Genomic DNA, 23,686 nt, shown 5'->3' with positions numbered 1-23,686 from the left:
TATAATTGCGAAAGAAAGTGCTTCCTTACTAGTAATAATTTCAGATGTAAATAGATACAACATCCCAATCAAAATACATTAATGGACAAAATGGACAAAGTGTTTTAAAAAATAACATCCAACTCACTGCCATCTACAAGAGATTCACTTTTTGATCTAAGGACTTGCATAAGGTGACAGTGAAAAGATAGAGGAAAAAATATTCCATATAAGGAGTAAGCAAAATGAGGCAGTGGTGGCTATTCCAATATCAGACAAAGTAGACGATTCACATACTGTTATGAGACAAAGGACATATTGCAATGAGAAGATAAAATAATTATACTCATATATGGACCAAACACCAGAGTTCCTAAATATATGAAGTAATTTGATGGAATTTAAAGAGAAATAGAATTCTGCAATAGGAAATCTCCAATGCCCCACATCAAATATAAAGAGAAAAACCAGACAGACTCTCAATGAGGAAATCTAGGACTTCAGCATTGTAGACCAACTGAACACATGAAAAACACCCAACAATAGCTAAAGATAGAGGAATGCAATAGAATATCTAAGGCCCCAAAGAAGCTAGTGTGAAACCCTAGCTAAACACAGATTTTCTCAAGTTCACATGTAACATTATCCAGGATAGAGCAACATGAAAGTCCAGAAATATAGAGCTTTACTGGAGAATTCTACAAAACATTTAAATAATTAACATCAATTTAAAACTTTGAAAAGGATGAAAAATTCCCAATACATTATAAGTAGTCAGCATAACTTTAATAACAAAGCCAGATGAAGGTATAAAAAGAGAAAACTAAATCTCAGTATACTTTATTAAAATTTATAAATAAAAATCACTAACAATATATTAGCAAAGTGAAACTATTTGTGGCATTTGGTATCCACTCTCACATATAAGAAGGTTAGAAATCACTATCTTATATTTTGAACAAAGCTGAACTGAAAAAGCAATAGATCTAGATCTGTAAGAAAAGTTAGGTCACAGAGCAAATCACTGCCCTCAAAATCAGAGAGACAGATACTGATACAGAGAATCACAATTTACCATTGCAGAAATCCATAAGCAACAACCTTCACAGGAACAACCGCTAGTGCAAACCCAAACTGATTTAAGAATTACCAGACAATGTGAACAAGTCTGAGAGTCAAAAGCTCCAGGGGGACTCAGTCATAGGGAGAACTTCACACATTGGTGAGTTTTACCACATGGGGCTCTGCCAGATCCTTACAGTAATAATGGGAATGCATTACAAAATAATGGGAAAAAATCTCCTAATATTCCCAGAGGAAGAAGAAGAGAGTTACCTTTTGAAATATTTCAGACCATTCTGTTTTTCTTAATACATCCTGACCTGAGGAAAAATTACTTAACAAGAGAAACATAATTAATTAATATAAGCCATCTTATCAACATACTAAAGAATAAAATATGATCATTTCAATAGATGTGGGAAAAGCATTTGATAAAATCCAATACCCATTAATGATTTAAAAACTTTCTGTAGCTAGGCACAGTGGCACATGCCTATAACCCCAGCGGCTCAGGAGGAAAAGACAGGAGGATCTTGAGTCTCAGCCATGGTGAGGTGCTAAGCAACTTAGTGAGACCGTGCATCTAAATAAAATGCAAAATAGGGCTGGGGATGTGGCTCAGTGGCTGAGTGCCCCTGAGTTTAATCCCTGGTACCCAACAAAAAAACTTTCAGTAAACCAGGAATAGAATTTTCTCAACTTGTGTGTGTAAAAGATATCTACACACACACACACACACACACACACACACACATATATATATATATATATATATCCACAGTTAGCATTATACCTAACAGCAAGAAGCTAGAAGTTTTTATAGAAAAGCACTGCTGTTCAACGTGGTACTAAAAGTACTATATGACATATATTTAGTCAGCTTTACATAAACCTGACATAAACTACTTATAAGAGAAATTATTTGTTTTGACTTACAGTTTCAGAGGTTTCTGTCCATGATCAACTGTTTCCATTGCTTTGGATCTGACATAAAGTATCATGGTAGAAGGATGTGGTGGAGGAAAGTTGCTCAGGGCAGGCAGGCAGGAAGAATAGAGGGGCGCAGTCAGGACAAGACCTGGTCCTTGAGGACATGCCCTCAGGAACTCATTCCCTTCAACTAGGCCCTAACTCCTTCAGTTTCCACCAAGAGTCCATTCAAATTGTTAATTCATCAAATGAATTAATCCACTGCTGAGGTTAGAGCCCTCAGGACCCAAACATTTTCTAAAATCTCATCATTTTCAAAATCTCATCATTGTTGCATTAAGGACCAAAACTTCAACATATGAGTCTTTGGAGGACACTTCAAGTGCAAATCATAATATACAATAAAATGAGAAAATGAAGTAAGAGGTATACACATTGGAAGGGAAGAAATAAAACTATCTTTGTTCATAGATAACATGGTCATGTATGTAGAAAATCTAAAAGAATCAATAGCAACAACATCAAAATTCCTTTGGGAACTAATAAATTATTATAATAAGGCTGCAAGATATAATTTTAATGTACAAAAGTCAATTTCTTACTATATACCAGTAATGAACAAGTGGAATTCAAAGTTAATAACACCATATAATTTGTATTAGTATCCCAAAATGAAATATTTAGGTATAAATATTTCCAGACCTAGTTAAATGTACATAAGACCTATGTAAATTATGAGACTCTGAAGAAAAAATCAAAAAGCTAAACAAATAGATATTCCATCTTTGTGGGTAGGAAAATTTGATATTGTCAAGATTCCATTTTTCCCAGATTGATGGCAGATTCAAAGCAATCCCAACAAGTTATATTATGGATAACAACAAATTGATTCTTAAGTTTCTGTGGAAAGGGAAAAACCCACAATAGCCTACACTATATTGAATAGGAAGAGCAAAATTAGAGGATTTACATTACCCAACCCCAAGACTTACTATAAAGCCACAGTAATCAAAACTATAGTATTCACAAAAGGAATAGATAAATAGATCAATGAAACTGAATAGAGAGTCCCAAAATAGAGTCATCCAAATAAAGTTGACTGATATTTGACAATGAAGCAGTCAATACAATGGAGAAAATATAGTATTTTATCTTAATGATTCTGGGATAACTGAACTTCTACATACAAAAATAAATCTATTCACCGACTTTATACCTGTCATAAAAATTAATACAAAAAGAGTCACAGACCTAAACAAAAAAGGCAATAATAAAAAGCTCAAAGAAGATAACAGGAGAAAATCTGAATGATCGTGGTTTTAGTGATGACTTTTAGATATAACAGCAAAGCCATGACCCTTGAAGGAAAGAATTGATAAGCTGGACTTCACGAAAATTAAAAATTTCTATCAAATGGATATGAGGAGAATAGAGGACAGGGACCAGCGGGAAGGGGTGGGGAGATTAAGGAGAACTTCTTGAGAATGATATTGGCCAAATTACATTGTTATATTGTGTGCATATACAAATAAGTACAAAATAATTCCTAAATTATATACAACTATAATGCACCAATAAAAATATGAAAAATTTTTAAAATGTTATTTCAGCTCTGTGAAAGACACTAACTACAGAACAACAACAGAAAAGAAACCAAAAAACGGAAGCAAAATATTTTTAAAAACATGTTTCACAAAAAAAAAAATGTAATCCAAAATATATGAGGAACTCAAAAAAAGAAAACAAACAACTTGATTTAAAACTGGGCCAAAAACTTTATCAAAGAAGCTATGCAAACAGGCTCAGGATATAGCTCAATGGCAGAATGCTTGCCTTGTGTGCATGCTGCTCTGGATTTGATCCTCAGCACCAACTCCAATAGATACACAAATGGAAAGTAAACATATAAAAAACGTTCAACATCAGATGTCCTAAGAATTTAAAAACAAAACAACAATAATGAGATACCACTTACACCTATTTTAATGACTAAAATCTAGAACTCACAATAGTGCCAAATGTTGATGAGAATGTAAAGAAAAAGGAACTCTCATTCATTGCTGGTGAGAACACAAAATGGTACAGTCACCTTGGAAAACAGTTACTTATTTCTTCTAAAATTGAACATACCATGTGATCCAGCAATCATATACTTTGATATATACTCAAAGGAGTTTAAGACATGTGTACACAAAAAACCTTCCACTGATGTTTATAGCAGCTTTTCTCATAATTGCCAAAATCTGAATGTAACCAATATTTCTTTGGTAGGTAAATAGATAATCTCCTGTACATACAGATAATGTAATACTATGCAGGACAAAGAAGATAAGTTATCAATCCCTGTAAATCCATGGAGAAAATTTAAGTGTATATTATTAAGTGAAAGAAACCACTCTGGAAACATACCCTATGTGATTCTAACTATATGACATTCTATATAAGGAAAAAATATGGAGACTGTAAAAAAGATTAGTAGTTGCCAGAAGTTTGCAGAGAAGAAGCTTGATTAAAAGGAGCATGCAGAATTTTCAGGTTGATGAAACTGCTTTTTGTATGATACTACAATGGTAAATGCATGTCATTATAAATTTGCCCAAAGTCATAGAATAGACTTTGGGCAAACCATAGACTTTAGGCAAACCATAGACTCTGAGTGATAAAGACGTGTTAACATACTTTCATCATTGGTTAAAAAAAAAGTACAACTCTGGTGTGGAGGGTCGATATTGGGAAGGATATGCATGAAAGGGGGTAGGAAGTATATGAGAAATATCTGTACAGCCTACTCAACTTTGCTGTGAAACTAAAACCACTTTTTTAAAAAATATATTCTTCAAAATGTTAGTAAAGTAAATACAACAGTACATTAAAAGGATCATAAACCAGACTAAGTTATTTATTCCTGGAATGTAAGGATTGGTCAATATATAAAAATCACTGTAATAAAATCACATTAACAGAATGAAGTCCCCCCCAAAAGCACATAATCATTCCAAATGATACAGAAAAGGGATTTGATAAAATTCAACAATCTCCATAATAAAAATACTCAACAAACTAGGAATGAAAGAAAAGTATCTCAACATAGTAAATGTATGGCCATATTTTTCACATATGTCATAGTCAATGAAAAACTTACATCATAGTCAATGAAAAATAAATAAAAACTTTCCCTCTAAGATAAGGCAAATGGTAAGAATGCCCTATTTCACCACTTCTGTTCAACATGGTACTAAACGTCCTAGCTGAAGCAATCAGGCATAAATGAATGAATGAGTGAATGAATGAATAAATAAAATTATCTTTGTTTGAAATGACATGAAGCTATATAAGTAGCAAGCTCTAAATCTCTCTCTCTCTCTCTCTCTCTCTCTCTCTCTCTCTCACTCACACACACACACACACACACACATACACACACACACTCACACCTTGGAAATAATAAATGAACTTAGCAAGGTTTCAAAATGTAAAACACACACTCAAAAGTCACTGGCATTGGGCTGGGGTTGTAGCTCAGTGGTAGAGTATTTGCCTAGCATGTGTGAGGCCCTGGGATTGATTCTCAGCACCACATAAAGATAAATAAATAAAATAAAGGTATTGTGTCCATCTACAACTAAAAAAACCTGTCATTTCTATACTCTCATGAAATCTGCCAAAGAAAATTCAGAAAGCAAGTGCATTTAAATTGTCTCAAAAAGAATAAAACACTTAGAAATAAACTTAATAAAAGAGGTAAACAGCTTATATACTGAAAACTACAAACTATTGCTAAAACTTAAAAGATAGTGCAAATAAATGTGAAGACATATTATTGGTTTGGAAAACTTCTAATAATTAAGATAGTTTGAATACTACCTAAAGTAATCCACAAAGTTAATGAAATCCCTATCAAAACACTAATGGAGTTTTTTCTTTCAAAAATTGAAAACTCCATTGCAAAATTTATTTCTAAAATTCATTTGGAATTTCTTTTTATGCAAATCATTTATTTTGTTTTAGTAATACTTTATCCTCTGATAGAAGTTTTGGCAAAACATCTCCAGTTCTTCCTGGAGTATTTCAGTAAACAATGAATGAAGATAGAAAAAAAAAAGGAGTTTTTCAACCTTCTTAGATAATTATTATTTTCTTAACTATTTTGAAGGATAAACAATGTGGAAAGCTATCCAATCAATTGTGAAACCAGAATATCTTGATATTAAAATATTTCACACTGATAATACAAAATGAACCCTGAAATGCAATCTTAGTAATGAATATAGATGCAGAAATTCTGAAATTCCACCAAACTGAATTTGGCATCAAAAAGAAGAAACTATAACCTCATGGATTTTTGTCAGGATGAAAGTATATGCTAGTATTAGGAAACATGTTAATAATAATCTTGTGATCATGTAAGAAAAGCATATGATTATATCTCTAATACATTGAAATATTCTTTTTTATTATTTTTTATCAAATTTGTTATATACAATGGCAGAATGCAATTCATTTCATATTACACATATAGAGCACAATTTTTCAAGTCACTGATAGTACACAAAGTATTTTCACATCATTTGAATCTTCATACATGTACTTACAGTAATGTTGTCTAACTCATTACACCATCATTTCTACCCCCTTGCCCCCTCCCTTCCCTTTACCCTATATAAAGTTCCTCCTTTCCTCCCATGCTCCCCCTCCATCACCATTATGACTCAGCATCCTCACATCAAAGAAAACATTCAGCCTTGGTTTTTGGGGGGATTGGCTTACTTCACTTATCATTATATTCTCCAACTCCATCCATTTACCTGCAGATCCCATGATTATTTTATGCTCTTTTAATGCTGAGTAATGTTCTATTGTGTATATATACCAAAGTTTCCATATTATTCATCTGCTGAAGGACATCTGGGTTGGTTCCACAATTTAGCTATTGTGAATTGTGCTGCTATAAACATTGATATGGCTGTGTCTTTGTAATATGATGTTTTTAGGCCCTTTGGGTATAAGCCGAAGAATGGGATAGCTGGGTCAAATGGTGGTTCCATTCCAAATTTTCCAAGGAATTTCCATACTGTTTTCCAGATGGGTTGCACCAGTTTGTAGTCCTACAGCAATGTATGAGTGTTCCTTTTCCCCCACATCCTCACCAACACTTATTATTGTTTGTATTCTTGATAGCTGCCATTCTGACTGGAGTGAGATGAAATCTTAGAGTAGTTTTGATTTGCATTTCTCTAATTGCTAGAGATATTGAGCCTTTTTTTACATTTGTTGATTAATTACATACCCTCTTCTGAGAAGTGTCTGTTGAGTTCCTTGGCCCATTTATTTTTTTTTGAAGAGAGAGAGAGAGAGAGAGAGAGAGAGAGAGAGAGAGAGAGAGAGAGAGAATTTTTTTAATATTTATTTTTCTTTTTTAGTTATTGGCAGACACAACATCTTTGTTTGTATGTGGTGCTGAGGATCGAACCCGGGCCGCATGCATGCCAGGCGAGCACACTACCGCTTGAGCCACATCCCCAGCCCCCTTGGCCCATTTATTGATTGGATTATTTATTTTTTGGTGTTATGGTTTTTGAGTGCTTTATATATCCTAGAGATTAGTGCTCTGATGTTCCACCAGAAATCTCCTAGAACAAATAAATAAATTCAGCAATGTAGCTGGATATAAAATCAACACTCATAAATCAAAGGCATTTCTGTACATCAGTGACAAATCCTCAAAGAGAAACTAGGAAAAACACCCCATTTATAATAGCCTCAAAAAATACTTCAGTATCAATGAAAGAGGTAAAAGACCTCTACAATGAAAACTATAGAATGCTAAAGAAAGAAATTAAGGAAAAGCTTAAAAGATAGAAAGATCTCACTTGTTTTTGGATAGGCAGAATTAACATTGTCAAAATGACCATACTACTAAAAGCACTATACAGATTCAATGCCATCCCAATGAAAATCCCAATGACATTCCTCATAGAAATAGAAAAAGTAGTCATGAAATTCATCTAGAAAAATAAGAGACCCAGAATAGCTAAATCAATCCTTAGCAGGAAGAGTGAAGCAGGTGGCATCACTATACCAGACCTTGAACTATACTACAGAGCAACAGTAACAAAAACAGCATGGTGTTGACAGAAAAATAGACTGGTGGACCAATGGTACAGAATAGAGGACACAGAGACTAACCCACATAATTACAGTTATCTCATATTGACAAAGGCGCAAAAAACATACATTAGAGAAAAGATAGCCTCTTCAACAAATGGTGCTGGGAAAACTGGAAATCCACATATAAAAAATGAAATTAAACCTCTATCTCTCACCATGTACAAAGCTCAACTCAAAGTATATTAAGAACCTAGAAATTGCACCTAGTGGAAGAAAAAATAGGCTCAAATCTCCATCATGTCATATTAGGCCCCAACTTCCTTAAATAAGACTTGTATAGCACAAGAATTAAAACCAAGAATCAATAAATGGGATGGATTCAAACTAAAAAGCTTCTTCTCAGCAAAAGAAACAATTAGTGAGATGAATAGAGAGCCTACAGAATGGAAGAAAATCTTTGCCAACCACACCTCAGATAAGGTGTTAATTTCCAGTATATATAAAGAACTCAAAAAATTTAACACCAAAAAAATAATAATAACCCAATCAATAAATGGGCAAAGGAACTGAACAGGCACTTCATAGAAGAACTATTAATTGTCAACAAATATGTGAAAAAAAACTGTTCACTATTTCTAGCAATTAGAGTAATGCAGATTAAAACTACACTGAGATTTTATTTCACTCCAATCAGAATGGCAAATATTAAGAATATAAATAACAATAAATATTGGCTAGCATGTGAAGAAAAGGGTACACTTATACATTGTTGATGGGACTGCAAGTTGGTGCAACCATTCTGGAAAGTAGTATGGAAATTCCTCAAAAAACTTGGAATGGAACCATCATGTGACCCAGTTATCCCACTCCTCAGTATATATCCAAAGGATTTAAAATCAGCAACTACGGTGATGCAGCCACATCAATATTTATAGCTGCATACTTTACAATAGCTAACTTATGGAGCCAACCTTGATGCCTATCAACAGATGAAGAGATAAATAAACTGTGGTATAAATACACAATGGAATATTACTCAGCCATAAAGAAAAATGACTTTATGACATTTGCCAGTAAATGGATCTAGAGACTATCATGCTAAGTGAAATAAGCCAATCCCAAAAACCAAAGGGAGAATATGTTCTTTGATATATAGAAGCTAAGAATAGAAGTTCAGAGGATTAGACAAAGGGAAATGTAGGGAAGAGAGGGAGGAAAAGAACAGGAAGGACAGGGGCTGGGGTTGTGGCTCAGTGGTAGCGCACTTGCCTGGCATGTGTGAGGCACTGGGTTCGATTCTCAGCACCACATATAAATAAATAAATAAATAGATAGATAGATAAATAAATAAATAAAATGAAGGTTAAAAAAATAAGAATAGGAAGGACAGTGGAAAAAATCTGACATAACTTTCCTATGTTCATATATGAATACACCACAGTGAATCCCAACATCCTGTACATTCACAAGCCTGGGCCCCTAATTAGAATAAGTTATATTCCATATATGTATAATTTTATCAAAATGGACTCTACTATTATGTAAAAATAAAAAGAAGCAATAAAAAAGAAAAAAGGGAGTTGGACTTTATCAAAAATGATAAATTTTTGTATATTAAAGGACATGGTCAATAGAATGAGAAAGTAACCTACAATAAGGGAGAAGGTCTTTGCAAATCATATATCTGATGTCAAATTAATATGTAGACCATGTAAAAAACTCCTACAACTCAACACAAAACCTGCTAACCTCGTTGACATTTTTATCTCCATGTTCAAAGGAGAATTATTCCCAACAGTTAAAACATGTAAATAACCCAAGTGTCCATAGATGGATGAATGGATAAGGCAAAGCATAGTATATACATATAATGGAATATTATTCAGTCTTAAAAAGAAACTCTGACATGTGTCATATGGTGGACCTTGAATATATCATGCTAAATGGAATAAACCATTCAGAGAAATATGAATATTATGCAATTCCACTTATATGAAGTACTTATTGTAGTCCAATTAATAGATATAGAAAGCAGAATACATAAAGCAGAAGGCTAGTTGTTAGGGACTTGTGGGAGAGTAGAACAGTAAGTTAGTGTTCAACTTGTTAAGTCCTAAGGTTTCAATTCTATGAATATGTCAATGAAATTGACATGGGTGGCTTAAAATAGGCTGTGAATCATACACACATACACACACACACACACACAAATGTGTGTGTGTGTACATTACAGGTTTGTATTAAAGGTATTTTTAATACCAAGCCTTTTTTTACAAATGAGGAAAAAGATTCAGATATATTCAGTACATTTGTGTGTGTGTTCAAACACTCTAACACTTCACTTATTACTTTTCTCAAAAGAATAGACCTCTAAATCCAATATTTCTTCAAAGTTAACATCAATGTTATATTTGTTGCTCAATTTAAATTTTGATAGGTGTTCCATATCTGGGACAATGAGAAAAAATGGATTAATTAATACTGAGTTTCAGTTGGGGAAGATGAAAAGTTCTAAAGATGGTTGGTGGTGATGTTTACACAATGATACAAATGTAAGTATTGCCACAGAACATTACACTTTAATTGGTTAAAAGTTTAAGTCTTTTATTATAACATTACACTACACACACACACACACACACACACACACACACATACACTTTCAAAGAAATCTGAAGTTTTCCCTTGGATATTGGTACAATCAAAATTTTAAAATTCTGTTGATTAAGATTAGTGGGCTTCATTCAATTTTATTCAGTGAAACAAGAAATTTATATTCAAGACAATCATAATAGCACACCAATAGAAGTGCTATTACCCAGTTATTAAATATTGAAATCCTTCAAGGCTTTATTCTAATTTGACTTCTATTTGCACATCTTACAGTAACATTAGGGAATCTCTTCCATATCTAGAGTTTCAGTTATCATGAACATGCAGATGACTAACAAATTCATGTCTTCAACTATTTCTCTGAGATCAAATGTTTCATGTCTTGAATTGCTCATACTTGACATGTCCCAAACCAAAGTCATGATCAGCAACTCCATACTTGGTTACTTCACCCAATTGATTAAACCATAAAGCCAGGATCTTACTCTTATTTACATTCCATATCTCATAAGTTCCCATGCCACCATGTACTTCTTGCTATCATTCATACTCCAGCAGTTTTACATTAATTTCTGTATTTGGTTAATATCTGTCTCCCATACTAGAGCACACATTCCAGGTGGACTTTATTTTTGCACATGATCCTATTCCCAGAATATAACACAGTGCCCAGTACATAGGTATTTAGTACATATTTGTTGAATTAATAAAACTTTAAACTTTAAACCAATCATTAGAAAATAGTATTTTATGAAATGCAATTCCTTTCCTTCCTACCAATATGAAGGTGAGAATTGTTCCTCAAGCAGAGTTAGTGATTGAAGTTTAACATTCACCCTGAGATTGCCTGGTTATTGTCTTTAGTTCTGGTTCTTTAGTGTTTTCTTCCACATTTAAATAAATTTCTTGAACACATCTAACATTTCTAGTGCAATGACTCCTGTATCTGTTGCCTCTCATTAATGCTAATCAAAATATACTTCAATTCTTTGTTGGAAAATATTAAATATTTGATGTGCACAACTCAGAATGGAGATGGAGGTTTGGGGGATGTGAATGAGAGTGAAGGAATGGAAGAGTTTATCTCAGAACTCAAAACTCCAAGCATTCATGTTTTTCTACTAGCTATGAATGAGTTTAAAACCTGAATCTTTTTCCTCATTTGCAAAAAAAGGCCTGGTATTAAAAATACCTTTAATACAAACTTGTAATGAGGATTTATATACAGAAGTGTTCCTAAAATCACTGTTAACCATAACATTTTAAAAAATCATGTACTTAACTATTGCAATATGACTGGGGTTTGAATGAATCCTAAAATAGCAATGGAAGTGTGGAGGAGATACTTTTTATGTCAGTGACTTACAATTTGTGGGTAACTATGTTTTACAGTGCATTTCTATCTTATTCTTCAACTTTTTTTGTACCAGAGATTTAACACAGGGGTGCTTAACCACTGAGCCACATCCCCAGCCCTTTTATTTATTTATTTGTTTGTTTGTTTATTTGTTTATTTATTTATTTTTGAGATACGGTTTTGCTAAGTTGCTTAGGTACTTGTTAAGTGGCTAAGGCTGGCTTCAAATTTATGATCCTTCTGCCTCAGCCTCCCAAGTCACAGGGATTATAGGCATGCACCACCACACCAGACCTGAACTTTTTGAAATGAAACTTGGAGTGGCTGCAGCAAAGACATACTTTACAGAAAAAAGGAGGGAAGAACATTTTTTTATATCATATATTTAACCAGTCTATTTAGAGTCTGTACGTCTATAATGGTTCAAATTCTTGGAAATCACAATTTCCCTCATTATTTCTCACTCTCCTAATGACCTGAGACAGTAACAAGGTGGGTGGTTGCTAGGTGCCTCCTGGCTTCCTGAAGGCTAGTTTTTACGTCATCGGATTGTGGTGTATTACTCCCACGTGTATGCGTACCGATTATGAGGTCTCACACCATTCCAGTATATAAAGCTCAATGGAATTGTGTATCCCAGTCGCACCAGGTAGTGAGAGGCACCTACCATTCTGGCCCGTGGTTTCCACCGGCCGGGTGGCTACCGGCCCCCTGATTCCCAACTGCCAGCTGAGTGCATCTGTCCTGAGAAAATAGAAGTGGACAAGGAAGAACCATGAGCACGTTTTTCCTTCTACTGAGCTGCGTTACTTTCGCCTTTTTGATTGTCTTATGGAAAAAACGACATCAGGTAAAGGTGTATGTATGTAAGAGATTGGACTTAGATGAAGCTAGGTGAATACGTGGATCAGGGAGTATGTTTTCAAAACTCTAGAAAGATAATAAAATAAGAATTAAGGGGAGATGTCATCATTCCTCTTTTCTGCCACAAAGCTCCAGACTTTTATTTCTTCCTGATCCTCATCCTCCGCAATTCCCGCATTTTGGTCAGTGATTCGCCTCGTGGACTGATATAAAATAGCTCCAAATCATTAAGTGATATAGTTACCTTTCTACCCACTTGGAAAGAAATGTGTAGTTAAAAGTTCCCATTCCCCACCACCATGACCCATTTTAAGAATCTGTAACTACTTCTTTTTCTTTTCTTATTTCTACAACCCCCGTGTTCCTGTTTGCTTCTCCTGCCATCGTTGTGGGAGCTCTCTGGACATTTACCAGTATTTCATGTTTAAATATGGACTTCCTGGTTTCAAGTTGCAAATGAAGTACTTTTAGATAAGGGTCAAAGACAGCATCTACATGTAGACCCACTGGACTGCCCAAGAAGTGTAAGCAAAAGCATATAGCACTTTGGAGCAACAAGGCTACTTTGATATTTTTTTCTCAGTCTGTCTGGGCAGAACATATTTTGAATCAATGTGGTCATTCAACACATTTTTAATCTCTCTTAGGGGAGGTCAGTTAATTTTTGTAACTAAGTTGTTATTTGGTAGTATTTGGAAATTACTACAATCAATAAACTACATATGTATAATTTCCTTTACAGAGAAACACTGGTGAAACATCATCAAATTCGACTTCTCTTGCACTAGTAAGAACTTCTCCTTCTTGGTCACCTAGGAGCAATACTGATAGTCTTTCAGTCAACAACCTCTCTCGGATATCTTAAATAATTTCCCACACTCAATAGCAATACAGAAGCGAATATTGGTAAACCTCAGGATCGTGGAATACAAGCTGGCTGAATTGGAAAATTTCCTAATTATCAAGGGCATAACTGGTGCATTACTTAAGCAGGAATCCACTGAAAAGGTTACAAGATGTAATGACAGTGGAAGCAATCATTAAAGACACTTTGAGTGAATTCATTTGATTATGTGTTTATACCAAATGAATTATTATTTAAAAGGGAAGGGGATATCAAGTCAGATACAAAATCCAAACATTTATTGATTTTTCTTACTCATATTTTATTTAAAGAATTGATTACATGTACTTGCTAAAATATATTTTACTGGGGAAGGAATGGAAGAACAATACAGTAAGAAAATCAGTCCAAAAGTTTTTTGTTTGTTTTTTTTTTTTTTTTTTACAATAAGCTACATTCAAAAAATAGTTGAGACATAGTGATTATAATTTCATTCAAGAGTGAAAAACTGTTTTCTCTAGTGGTTTACAGCATAATACTGCAATTATCTCCATGCTTGAATTAAAGTAAGTAGAATTTGATGGAACTACTTTCTATTATTCAGAATACTGTTTCTTGACACTGTTGAATCTGTGTAATAATAATAAGAGCTATCATTGGGCAACCTGCAATATGCCAAGAACTTCATTAAGATCTTGTGAAGATAGTGACAAACATTTAACTAGTCTTTGTGGTCAACTTTTGAAAAGGATTGCTTCCACTTCATATATCCCCTCTCCCATTAGATATTCTTTTATTTAAAATGTGCCAAAATCTTCCCTGAATTGCAAGTCACCTATAGAAAATGCCATGCATTTTTCTCTTTGGTGAAAAATCTGCACCTCAAATAGCACCAAATTATAGTGGTAGCATGCAAGTAATGTAATGTGGATTAAAATTATGAAAAAGTATTTCTAAGCACTACTCAGTTATCTCTTTCAAATAATATTTTACAAAATCTGGTCTAGCTAAGGAATTAATATCTTGAAGTTTTCTAACATCATCTAACCTACCTCAAAGAAAACCCTCAAGATATCAAATGTGAGTTCATTATCCATATGTACATAATTCACTGATATTATTTAAACATAATTCATTTATATGGTTCAATTTCAGGCCTGTTTACCTTGATGCCCCCTTCCCTCAAAATAAATTATCAGTATAAATTAAATAAATGCCTTAATACCTTATTCCTTTATCTTAAATTGAAAGGAAAAGGGATTTAAAATGTATAAGAAAAACTATTCCTAAAAAAAGAAAAGGAAAAAATTCCTTCTAGTGTCAGTCACTTGCCAAGCATAAAAACCAGCAGCAGCATTTGTGATTCTTAAAATTTTTTGATTCCTAAGTCATTTTGGTACTCTGATGAAAACTACGGACTCTCTCCCTACAAAAAAAAAATGCATGTCTACATCACACAGATGATGTTACATATAATTTCAGTGCCATAATTCCCTCAAGCCTGTTAAAAAAAAAATCTTAAAAATTGCTGAGAAATTCCTTGTATAGTTAGGCAGTGTTGATTGTCCTAGGCTATGATGTTTAAACCAATTCTCAATGAAATACAATCAAAATATAAAGCTGTTAGTTATCTATTTCATTAACAATAGTAAGGAAACAAGGATTTAGAATCTTCCTTTTGGACAAGTTTATCTCTTATTAATATGTAAATATGTAATTATCACCCATAATCACTAACTTATTCACATAAGACTAGCCATATATCATGATTATTAAATGCAAATTTTGAGTAAAACCATTTTCTCATTAATATTTTGATCCATATTTTATGTGAAATTAAACCAATATTCAGAGAATATAATGAACTCTTAATGTTGCTAGACAATAGAAATTAGATGTGTCATAGTTTTCTTCCAAATACAACCTAAAGAAGGAAGACAGAATATAAGGAAACCTGTATTCCACTTTCTATATTTATCCCTTACTGGCCAAAGTATTCTTATTTCTCCTGTCCTGTCAATAAGTTCACATAGAAAACATGAACCATAAATGCATGAAGTTTTTAGACATATTTGGATCAAAAGCACTAAACTATAATATTTATATAATATGAATAGTCATTTTTCAACATATTTATGATGTTTCTAAGTGAGGCCCTTAGTTTGTAAGACATCCTTTTAAATACACTGATATTCCCCCAACTTGTGAAAAAGAAAGGTTGTATGTTAAGAAAATAGAAGAAATAATAATTTTCAAGTTACATAACAGAAACAGCTCAAAATAAAGCATTCAATGTATTAGAAAAACATTATGGTAATATTTTTTTAAATTTCACTGTGAAATAATTGTGTGCATATTATACAGATAGCTAATCTTAAAAGAAATATAAGCACATTGTTAAACATTAATAGATTCACATTTTATATTACATTCCTGCTTAAGGGTGAAAAATACTTATTACCCTATTGTGAACATAGCATATATATTTTTCTACTCAGCTAACATACAAATAAATAAAAATTACCCCTACTCTAAAATCACATTATACAACAACCATTTTTAAAAATGAGGTCTCATTCTGGTTTTCTGCTGCCACTAATAGTAGGTATTTCATGGTCAATCTCTTTCTTAGGCTCTACCATGTTTTTATATCTCTCCCCACGATGTTGTTCCAGGTATGGACCCCAGTTAGGAGCTGGTTTGCAGCAGCTTACAATGCGCTGAAATGAGATAAACAAAAAATTCCTGTCTTAGAATATAAGTGTTATAATCTGCAAACAAATATTAAACTATAACTTAATTCTAACATTTTGTTTCTTTGCTAACAAGCAAATATTTTACTATGCTTTAATTTTGACCATATTAAAGTTGCCTGCAAAAATTAAAAATTGAAAAGACAGATTAGACTTTATTGCATACATGATTAACTATTTGATCCCATTCCAAAGAAGTAATTTATCAAATAAACTAAAATTAAAATACAATTAAGAACTAAAATAATCAAGTAACAAGCCAGAAGATAAAAAATGAAATAAGAATCATAGAAAAGTTGAAAAGTGAATCTAAATTCTTAATAATGCAGTCTACTAAGAAGAAATTAAATAAATTGTTATTACCTACTTGTACTGAATATTAAACTATATTTTCATTTATAATTTTTAAGTTTCTATGCTAACAATAATTAAATAGCAAGTTAAAGAGTTAAATACTCAATAATGCAGTCTAAGAAGAAATTACAATCAAATAAATTATTACCTAAGTGTTAATAGAATCATACTAACAATCAAACTAATCAAATATGTAAATGACTTCAGAAGGCATGTGAGCTCATTAGAGTAACAGGTTCACTTACAGTTACCTTCACTGAATTTACATGATTTCCATCTGGCTTTGAGGTGAGGGTGAGATGAGGATCTAAACTAGTGTATAGTTGCATGTGGTTTAAGAACGAAGGAAAGGAAGTTCCAATGTCAAAATATTTATTTGGATCCTTCTAGTAAGAGGATTTACTTAATTTAAGGCTCCTTGTCATTATTCTAGTAAAAATTCATAATCAAATCTACCTGCTAAGCCTCCATGGAGAAAGGATGATCCAAGGTCTACATAGGGTTTGAGATAATTTACCAAGCCTATTGCAGTCTAAAAAAAAAAAAAAAACAAAACACACACACTACTAGGACTTGTGTTATAACCAGATGAGGCTTTAAAAGTAAAGATTATGGGGCTGGGTTGTGGCTCAGTGGTAAAGAGCTCACCTAGCATGTGCGAGGCCCTGGGTTCAATCCTCAGCAACACATAAAAATAAATAAAATAAAGGGAAAAAAAGTAAAGATTATGTATATAAAAAGCAAATGACTTTCTACAATCTACTGAGTTATCCCAAAGATATCACAAGTCATTTGCTTTTTATATTTATCTTAACTGGTGTATGTTAAGTACTGTAATAGGTCTTGATGATCCACTAACAAGACAGACAAGACTTCTCACAAGGCGCTTATAGTCTAATACAGGGAGACAATGTAATGTACTAGTAACAGATGATTATATCAAGTATAGAAGTAGTAAGAAGAAAGAGTTATTACTTAATTGCATATAATCTCATATTACTGCCATATAAAGTAAATTAATGTTCATTTTTCTGACAAATAATTTATATAAAGTATTTTACAATTTAATATGCTTACTTGAAAGATGTTTCCTTCAGCCTGAACTATTTTTATGATAGCAACAATTGGAATCCAAATAATGCAGAAAATAATCATACACCAGCCCAGAGCAACTCCCCAGTCAGGGTATGAAATTTCACCATATGTGGGTCTCTGAAATTTCACCAGTGACCATATTAAAATTGCCTGCAAAAAGAAAAAAATGAAAAGACAATGCTATAGATTAGACTTTATTGCATATATGATTAACCATTTGATCCCATTCCAAAGAAGTAATTTATCAAATAAACTAAAACTAAAATACCATTAAGAACTAAGATAATCAGGTAACAAGCCAGAAGGTAATAATATGAAATGAATAAAATTTCTATTTTTACTTTGAATAAATTCTTCCAAAATTTAATACCACCATAAAAGATATAAATACTTGTTCCACATATACTTTGGTAAAATACTTGACTAGGACTGAAAGTAAAATAAATTTGAAATTTTTTATTGAGCTTTTAACTCTACTAATTTAAATATTTTTATATTTTTATTTTTAATTGATTCATAAAACATTTAAGTATACATATTAATTGAGTTATGTTTTGATACGTGCATATATTGCATAATGTTTAAATCAGGTTAAACTTATTTGTCTCTTCAGACATTATTTCTTTATTGTTAAAACTTTGAAAATCCTTTCTTCTAGCCCTTTGAAACATAAAGTATACTATTATTATCTAAATTCACTCTACTGTGCAATGGCATACCAGAACTTCTTGTTTCTATCTAACCATAACTCAGTACCACTGATCAATATTTAATAATACTGCTCCACTACACACACTTTTCCTGGTCTCACTGTTCTAGTTTTCAATATCCATGAGATCATTTTTTTTAGATTCCATGTGTGAGTAACATCATGTGATACTTGTCTTTTTGTTCCCAGCTTATTTCACTTAACATTATCTTCAGTTCTATCCACATTGTTGCAAATGATAAGATTTCATTCTTTTTATGGCTAAATAGAATTCCACTGTATATATGCACCACATTTTCTTTATCCATTAATCAGTTAATGTATACTTAAACTGTTTCCATTTCTTGAGTATTGTGAATAGTTCTGCAATGAATATAGGAGTGCAGATGTCTCTTTGACCTACTGATTTCATTTCCATTAGATATATACACCCAGGAGCAGGACTGTTGGCAAGGATGTGGAGAAAAGGAAACCCATGAGCCCCATTGATAGAAATGTAAATTAGTACAGTCATTATGGAAAAGACTATAGTGGTTCCTCATAAAATTAAAACTAGAACCACCATTTGATGCAGCAATCTCACTACTGGGTATATATCCAAAATGAAATTATAATTCATTTATAATAACATAGTTTTATTCTATGCTATAGCTTGCCAGCATATATTTTAATTCAATGAGAATGTAAAAGTAGACATTAGTGGACATGCTTCTCTTCTTGCTTAGCAATTGCTTCTGTTATTTTTAACTGCAGAGAGCACCCCTTCACCTCAAAACATGGATTTGCACAAACACTACGGGTACATACTTATGAAAGCACACTTCACTTCCAGCCTCTTTCTGGGAAAAAAAATCAAGTTTAGTTAATATGGCAAAAATCTGAATCATAAAGATTCCATCACTTTAAGGCCCAGTTTTAGAATGTTTTTTTTTAAAAAAAAACCTACTAGAAACGTTGAGGTATCAAAATTATTTATAGAAATCTGTAAAGCAAAATGAAACCCAAAAATTGCCTACTAATTTTCCTAAATTTAGCTGACTTTGTTTTACTAGAAACAATAAGAAAGCAATAGATTATAGACATTTTTATAAATAGATATGCAAGTATAATTATAGAATTGAGTGGGTATATTCCATTAATTTAATTGCAGTACTTCAATATATTTCACAGTTATCATAATTGTATATAATTACAAGAGGATGAATGAAGGACATTGGAGTCTAATACACAAGACTTTATATAAAATAGATGGCAATGTGTATCATTTGATATTTAATATTTTAGCATTTTAAAGTAAATTCAAAAGTTAGACCTGTGTAATCAATGAAAATTAGCTGGTTAGTAGTCTAGTTGGATATCATAAATTGATAGGGGGCTTATTATGTTATAGAGATTTTGAAATAACAGGAGTGATATTTAGTGGCACTTTCAGTCATTCAGCAAGAATATGAAACATATAAATATTTTAATTCATCACATTCAGTCCCAAACTATTTACTATGTAAACTAATCAATTCATGTTTAAAAAATAAAAACACCCACTAAAACAATCAAATATGATATTTCAGATATTAAGCAAATATCTATCAAATTATTTAATGGTCTTTTCTAGGGAAACCTTGGAAAGATGAAGGCAATGAAAACTAAAACACATCTGTGAAGCTTTGCCATCAACCCAAATCTCACCATTACCTCTAGTGCATGGCATTTCTCCATCTCATGAAGTGTTTCCTACTATCCATTTACTTTCCTAGACTATTATTTGAAGATTTCATGTCTATATATCATAAAATTAATTAGACACCATTTGCTTTCCCTCAGATTTTTTTTTAATTTTTTACTGTTGGTTGTTCAAAACCTTACATAGTTCTTGATATATCATATTTCACACTTTTGATTCAAGTGGGTTATGAGCTCCCATTTTTACCCCATATACAGATTGCAGAATCACATCGGTTACACATCCATTGATTTACATATTGCCATACTAGTGTCTGTTGTGTTCTGCTGCCTTTCCTATCCTCTACTATCCCCCCTCCCCTCCCCTCCCCTCCCCTCTTCTCTCTCTGCCCCCTCTACTGTCATTCATTTGTCCCCCTTGTATTATTTTTCCCTTTCCCCTCACTTCCTCTTGTATGTACTTTTGTATAACCCTGAGGGTCTCCTTCCATTTCCATGCAATTAATGTCTCTTGACATAGGTGGATTTATTTTAGTAATTTCAGATGTAAAATACTTCCCCCCATAAATAAAAAAAATGCACACTGTAATCCAAGTGCTGTCTTAGAAATCAGTATATTTAAACTGAATTTCTTGAAGGCATTATCTGGCCTTTTCTATCTTACTCTTTTCTGTACTTGCAGAGAGGTTGAGAAAATTATTGATGGCTCAGTGTATCTGTTAGAGAATGAGAAATTAATTTGTTTTTATTTATCTTATTGATAGTTTTTATCCTTTTGATAATTTTATGTTATTAATAACTTTTAAGTCTATAGGAATTTCTTTATTTTCTTAAATGGTAAATGTTTCAACCCATGGCCTCAAAAATAATACTGCAAAGGAAATTTAGGCAGCTTTGAGGCACCACTCACAAATACTACAAAATGTGAAAATCAGTCTAAGTTTATCCTAGAAATATTTAAATGTATATATTATGTGAATTGTATATATTATATAAAATGTATATATTATATAAATTCATGGTATAATATTACTTACAATCAACAAGACAGGTGTAATTACAAACCAGCAAGCTCTCCACCATAGCCAGAATATCCACCTCTTTGCTCCAATCATCATTTCTATATCTTCAATGAATCTGTTTCCTCCTACAAAAAAAAAAAAAAAAAATGTCAAAGAGTACATTGAGCCCTTACTCAGTGGTTCCTCAATCATTTTTGTCCAACATATTTTTCTACATCTAAACATTTTCCTAACTACAACAATGAAGTATATGCCTGTAAATAATTTTATTTATAATATATTATACTTTACTATTACAATAGTGAAGTTATTAATAGTGTGATTATATATACATAATAAAAATAATCATTTAAACTATTTTAATAAAACTTTTAAATAATTTTAAAGTCATTATTTACCATAAATCCAGATGATTCCTATTATTTCCAATATAGCTGCAATCAAAATGCCCCATCCGGCACAGAAGTGATCAATCAGATTAACCCAATAAATTCCAGCCTACCAAAAAAAAAAAAAAAGCCAGTTACTTCTAATTATTTTTGTGTTTGATGAAGTGCTCAAATTGAATCTATTAATTTTTTCTTATTTATTTATTTATTGTCTCTTTTTAGTTATAATATATATATATATATATAATTCTAGTTAGGACCCTATTCTTGTGGATGTACATGATGGTGGGATTCACTGTGTTTTTTTTCATATATGTTCATAGGAAAATTTGACCTTAACATATGCTCCTTAGCTTCACTTCTGCTAAAATATGGAACAGAATGTTTCAAATACAAACAAAAATGTGGTTTTAACTATCTCAAAAACATTTTTTCTATACTGAGTTATTGGGAAAAAATAAGCATTTAGAAGAGCTAATTGTCAAGATGGTATGTAATATCTGTAGGCTCTATAGTAGCTGCCAAGAAACTTACAGTGTATGTTTAAAGTCTATAATCTTGTTATAATCTATATGAAATTGTCATTACTGGGCCTCTTCCTCTGTAAAATATTAACAAAGTTACAGTGGGAGGAAATGGTCTAAAACTTGAAAAACCTTAATCCAAGTAGAACTTAGACTTTTCACTAAACACCATCTTAAATCTTTTTTTTTTCATTTAGATTCTGACATATGTCCCAATTAATACTTTTGTCTATGAAAAGAAAAAGCTGTAGTATACCTGAGTCACACAGATGAGACCAAGGAGAAACAAAACCAAGCAGCAACCCAAAGTTATAGGAATCCTCATTTTCTTCATTACTTTGGGAAATAAATCTTGAATTGTTGTTGTAATTGTTTCTTTGGTGGGAAAAAATGACATATGTCAACTCAGTAAGGTTAATCACAGAATTCAACTTCTATTAATCACATTTACAAATATTTGTGGAGAATATACTCTGAGCCCTACTTATTTTTGTTTTTGTTTTGATTTTTTGTTTTGTTTTGTTGGTTTGTTTTTGTTTTTAATCTTAGAATCCTTTATCTTACAACTCACCACTTGTTGATTCTGATGAAAACAAAAAGCATCTCTATTTGTTATCTGTTTTATAAGGTTTTTTTTATTGGTGACAACTGTAAAGTCATTGGGGGGCTAAAGTAGTTTGAAAAAGAGTTATAGGGAAGGAAAATTCTAATGAGAATTTAATCAGGTGCATATTAGAATTAGTTGGCATTGGAGATAAAAAAAGATCTTAGATTTAAGAAATAAATGTATCCATTAAATAGGGAACTGGCTAAGAGGAGAAGGATGAATAAAAGTATTAGGAAATGTATTTGAGATTTACAAGGACTTTAAAAGTCAACTAAAGGAACCTGGATTTTGTCCTATAAAGAGTAAACTATGAAAACTTTTATGTAAGAGAATGATATGATGAAAACTATTTCATAATAATTGGTTGTATATCTTAGTGAAAATTCCTTTGTGTAACATGAATAAGGATAGTCATTGCAGCAGTGAGTGTCAGGGGAAAAAAAAGGAATCCAAATGCCTAACAAAATGGCAACAGATTGTTGATTAAATTGATCTATATGTCTATGTAACAACATGGATTCAAATACATGTAAAAACCTGTCAGAGTAATATATATAATACATACACATATATACACATTAACTTGACATTTATGTGAAATATTTAAATGTATATTATTTACGGATATATGTACAATGTATGCAAACATAGACTAAATAACACACAATCCATGGTGATGGTTGCCTCTAGGAAAAAACATGTAAATTATATTAGTAAGAAACATAGGGGAGGGGCTGGGGTTGTGGCTCAGTGGTAGAGCACTTGCCTAGCACATGCAAGGCCCTGGGTTCAATCC

The 23,686-nt window shown here is 32.2% G+C and overlaps 2 protein-coding genes across 3 annotated transcripts in view; one reads left to right on the top strand and one right to left on the bottom strand.

Moving 5' to 3' along the window:
* The first annotated feature begins 12,635 nt into the window (after window positions 1–12,635).
* Ct83 (cancer/testis antigen 83) lies at window positions 12,636–13,957 on the top strand. Its single transcript, XM_046420945.1, is given in 3 exon segments — window positions 12,636–12,698; window positions 13,656–13,764; window positions 13,767–13,957. Coding segments are annotated over 3 exon segments (363 nt in total).
* Window positions 13,958–14,148: 191 nt separating this feature from the next.
* Window positions 14,149–23,686, bottom strand: part of Slc6a14 (solute carrier family 6 member 14) — a 29,526-nt gene continuing 19,988 nt past the window's right edge. For both annotated transcript variants that reach the window (XM_046420932.2, XM_058571666.1), the window contains exons 10-14: window positions 22,540–22,658; window positions 21,769–21,868; window positions 21,386–21,495; window positions 17,942–18,109; window positions 14,149–16,477 (exon numbers count right to left, since the gene is read on the bottom strand). In XM_046420932.2, the coding sequence (XP_046276888.1) occupies window positions 16,331–16,477; window positions 17,942–18,109; window positions 21,386–21,495; window positions 21,769–21,868; window positions 22,540–22,658 (644 nt within the window). In that variant the 3' untranslated portion in view covers window positions 14,149–16,330. The remainder of the gene's footprint in view (window positions 16,478–17,941; window positions 18,110–21,385; window positions 21,496–21,768; window positions 21,869–22,539; window positions 22,659–23,686) is intronic.

This window comes from Marmota monax, unplaced genomic scaffold (genome assembly GCF_021218885.2).
Source record: "Marmota monax isolate L192 unplaced genomic scaffold, Marmota_monax_Labrador192_F-V1.1 WCK01_AAM20220418_F8-fsc00155, whole genome shotgun sequence".
Classification (NCBI taxonomy): Eukaryota; Metazoa; Chordata; class Mammalia; order Rodentia; family Sciuridae; genus Marmota; species Marmota monax.
The sequence above is the reverse complement of the archived record's forward strand: the minus strand, read 5'-3'. Positions and strand labels throughout refer to the sequence as shown.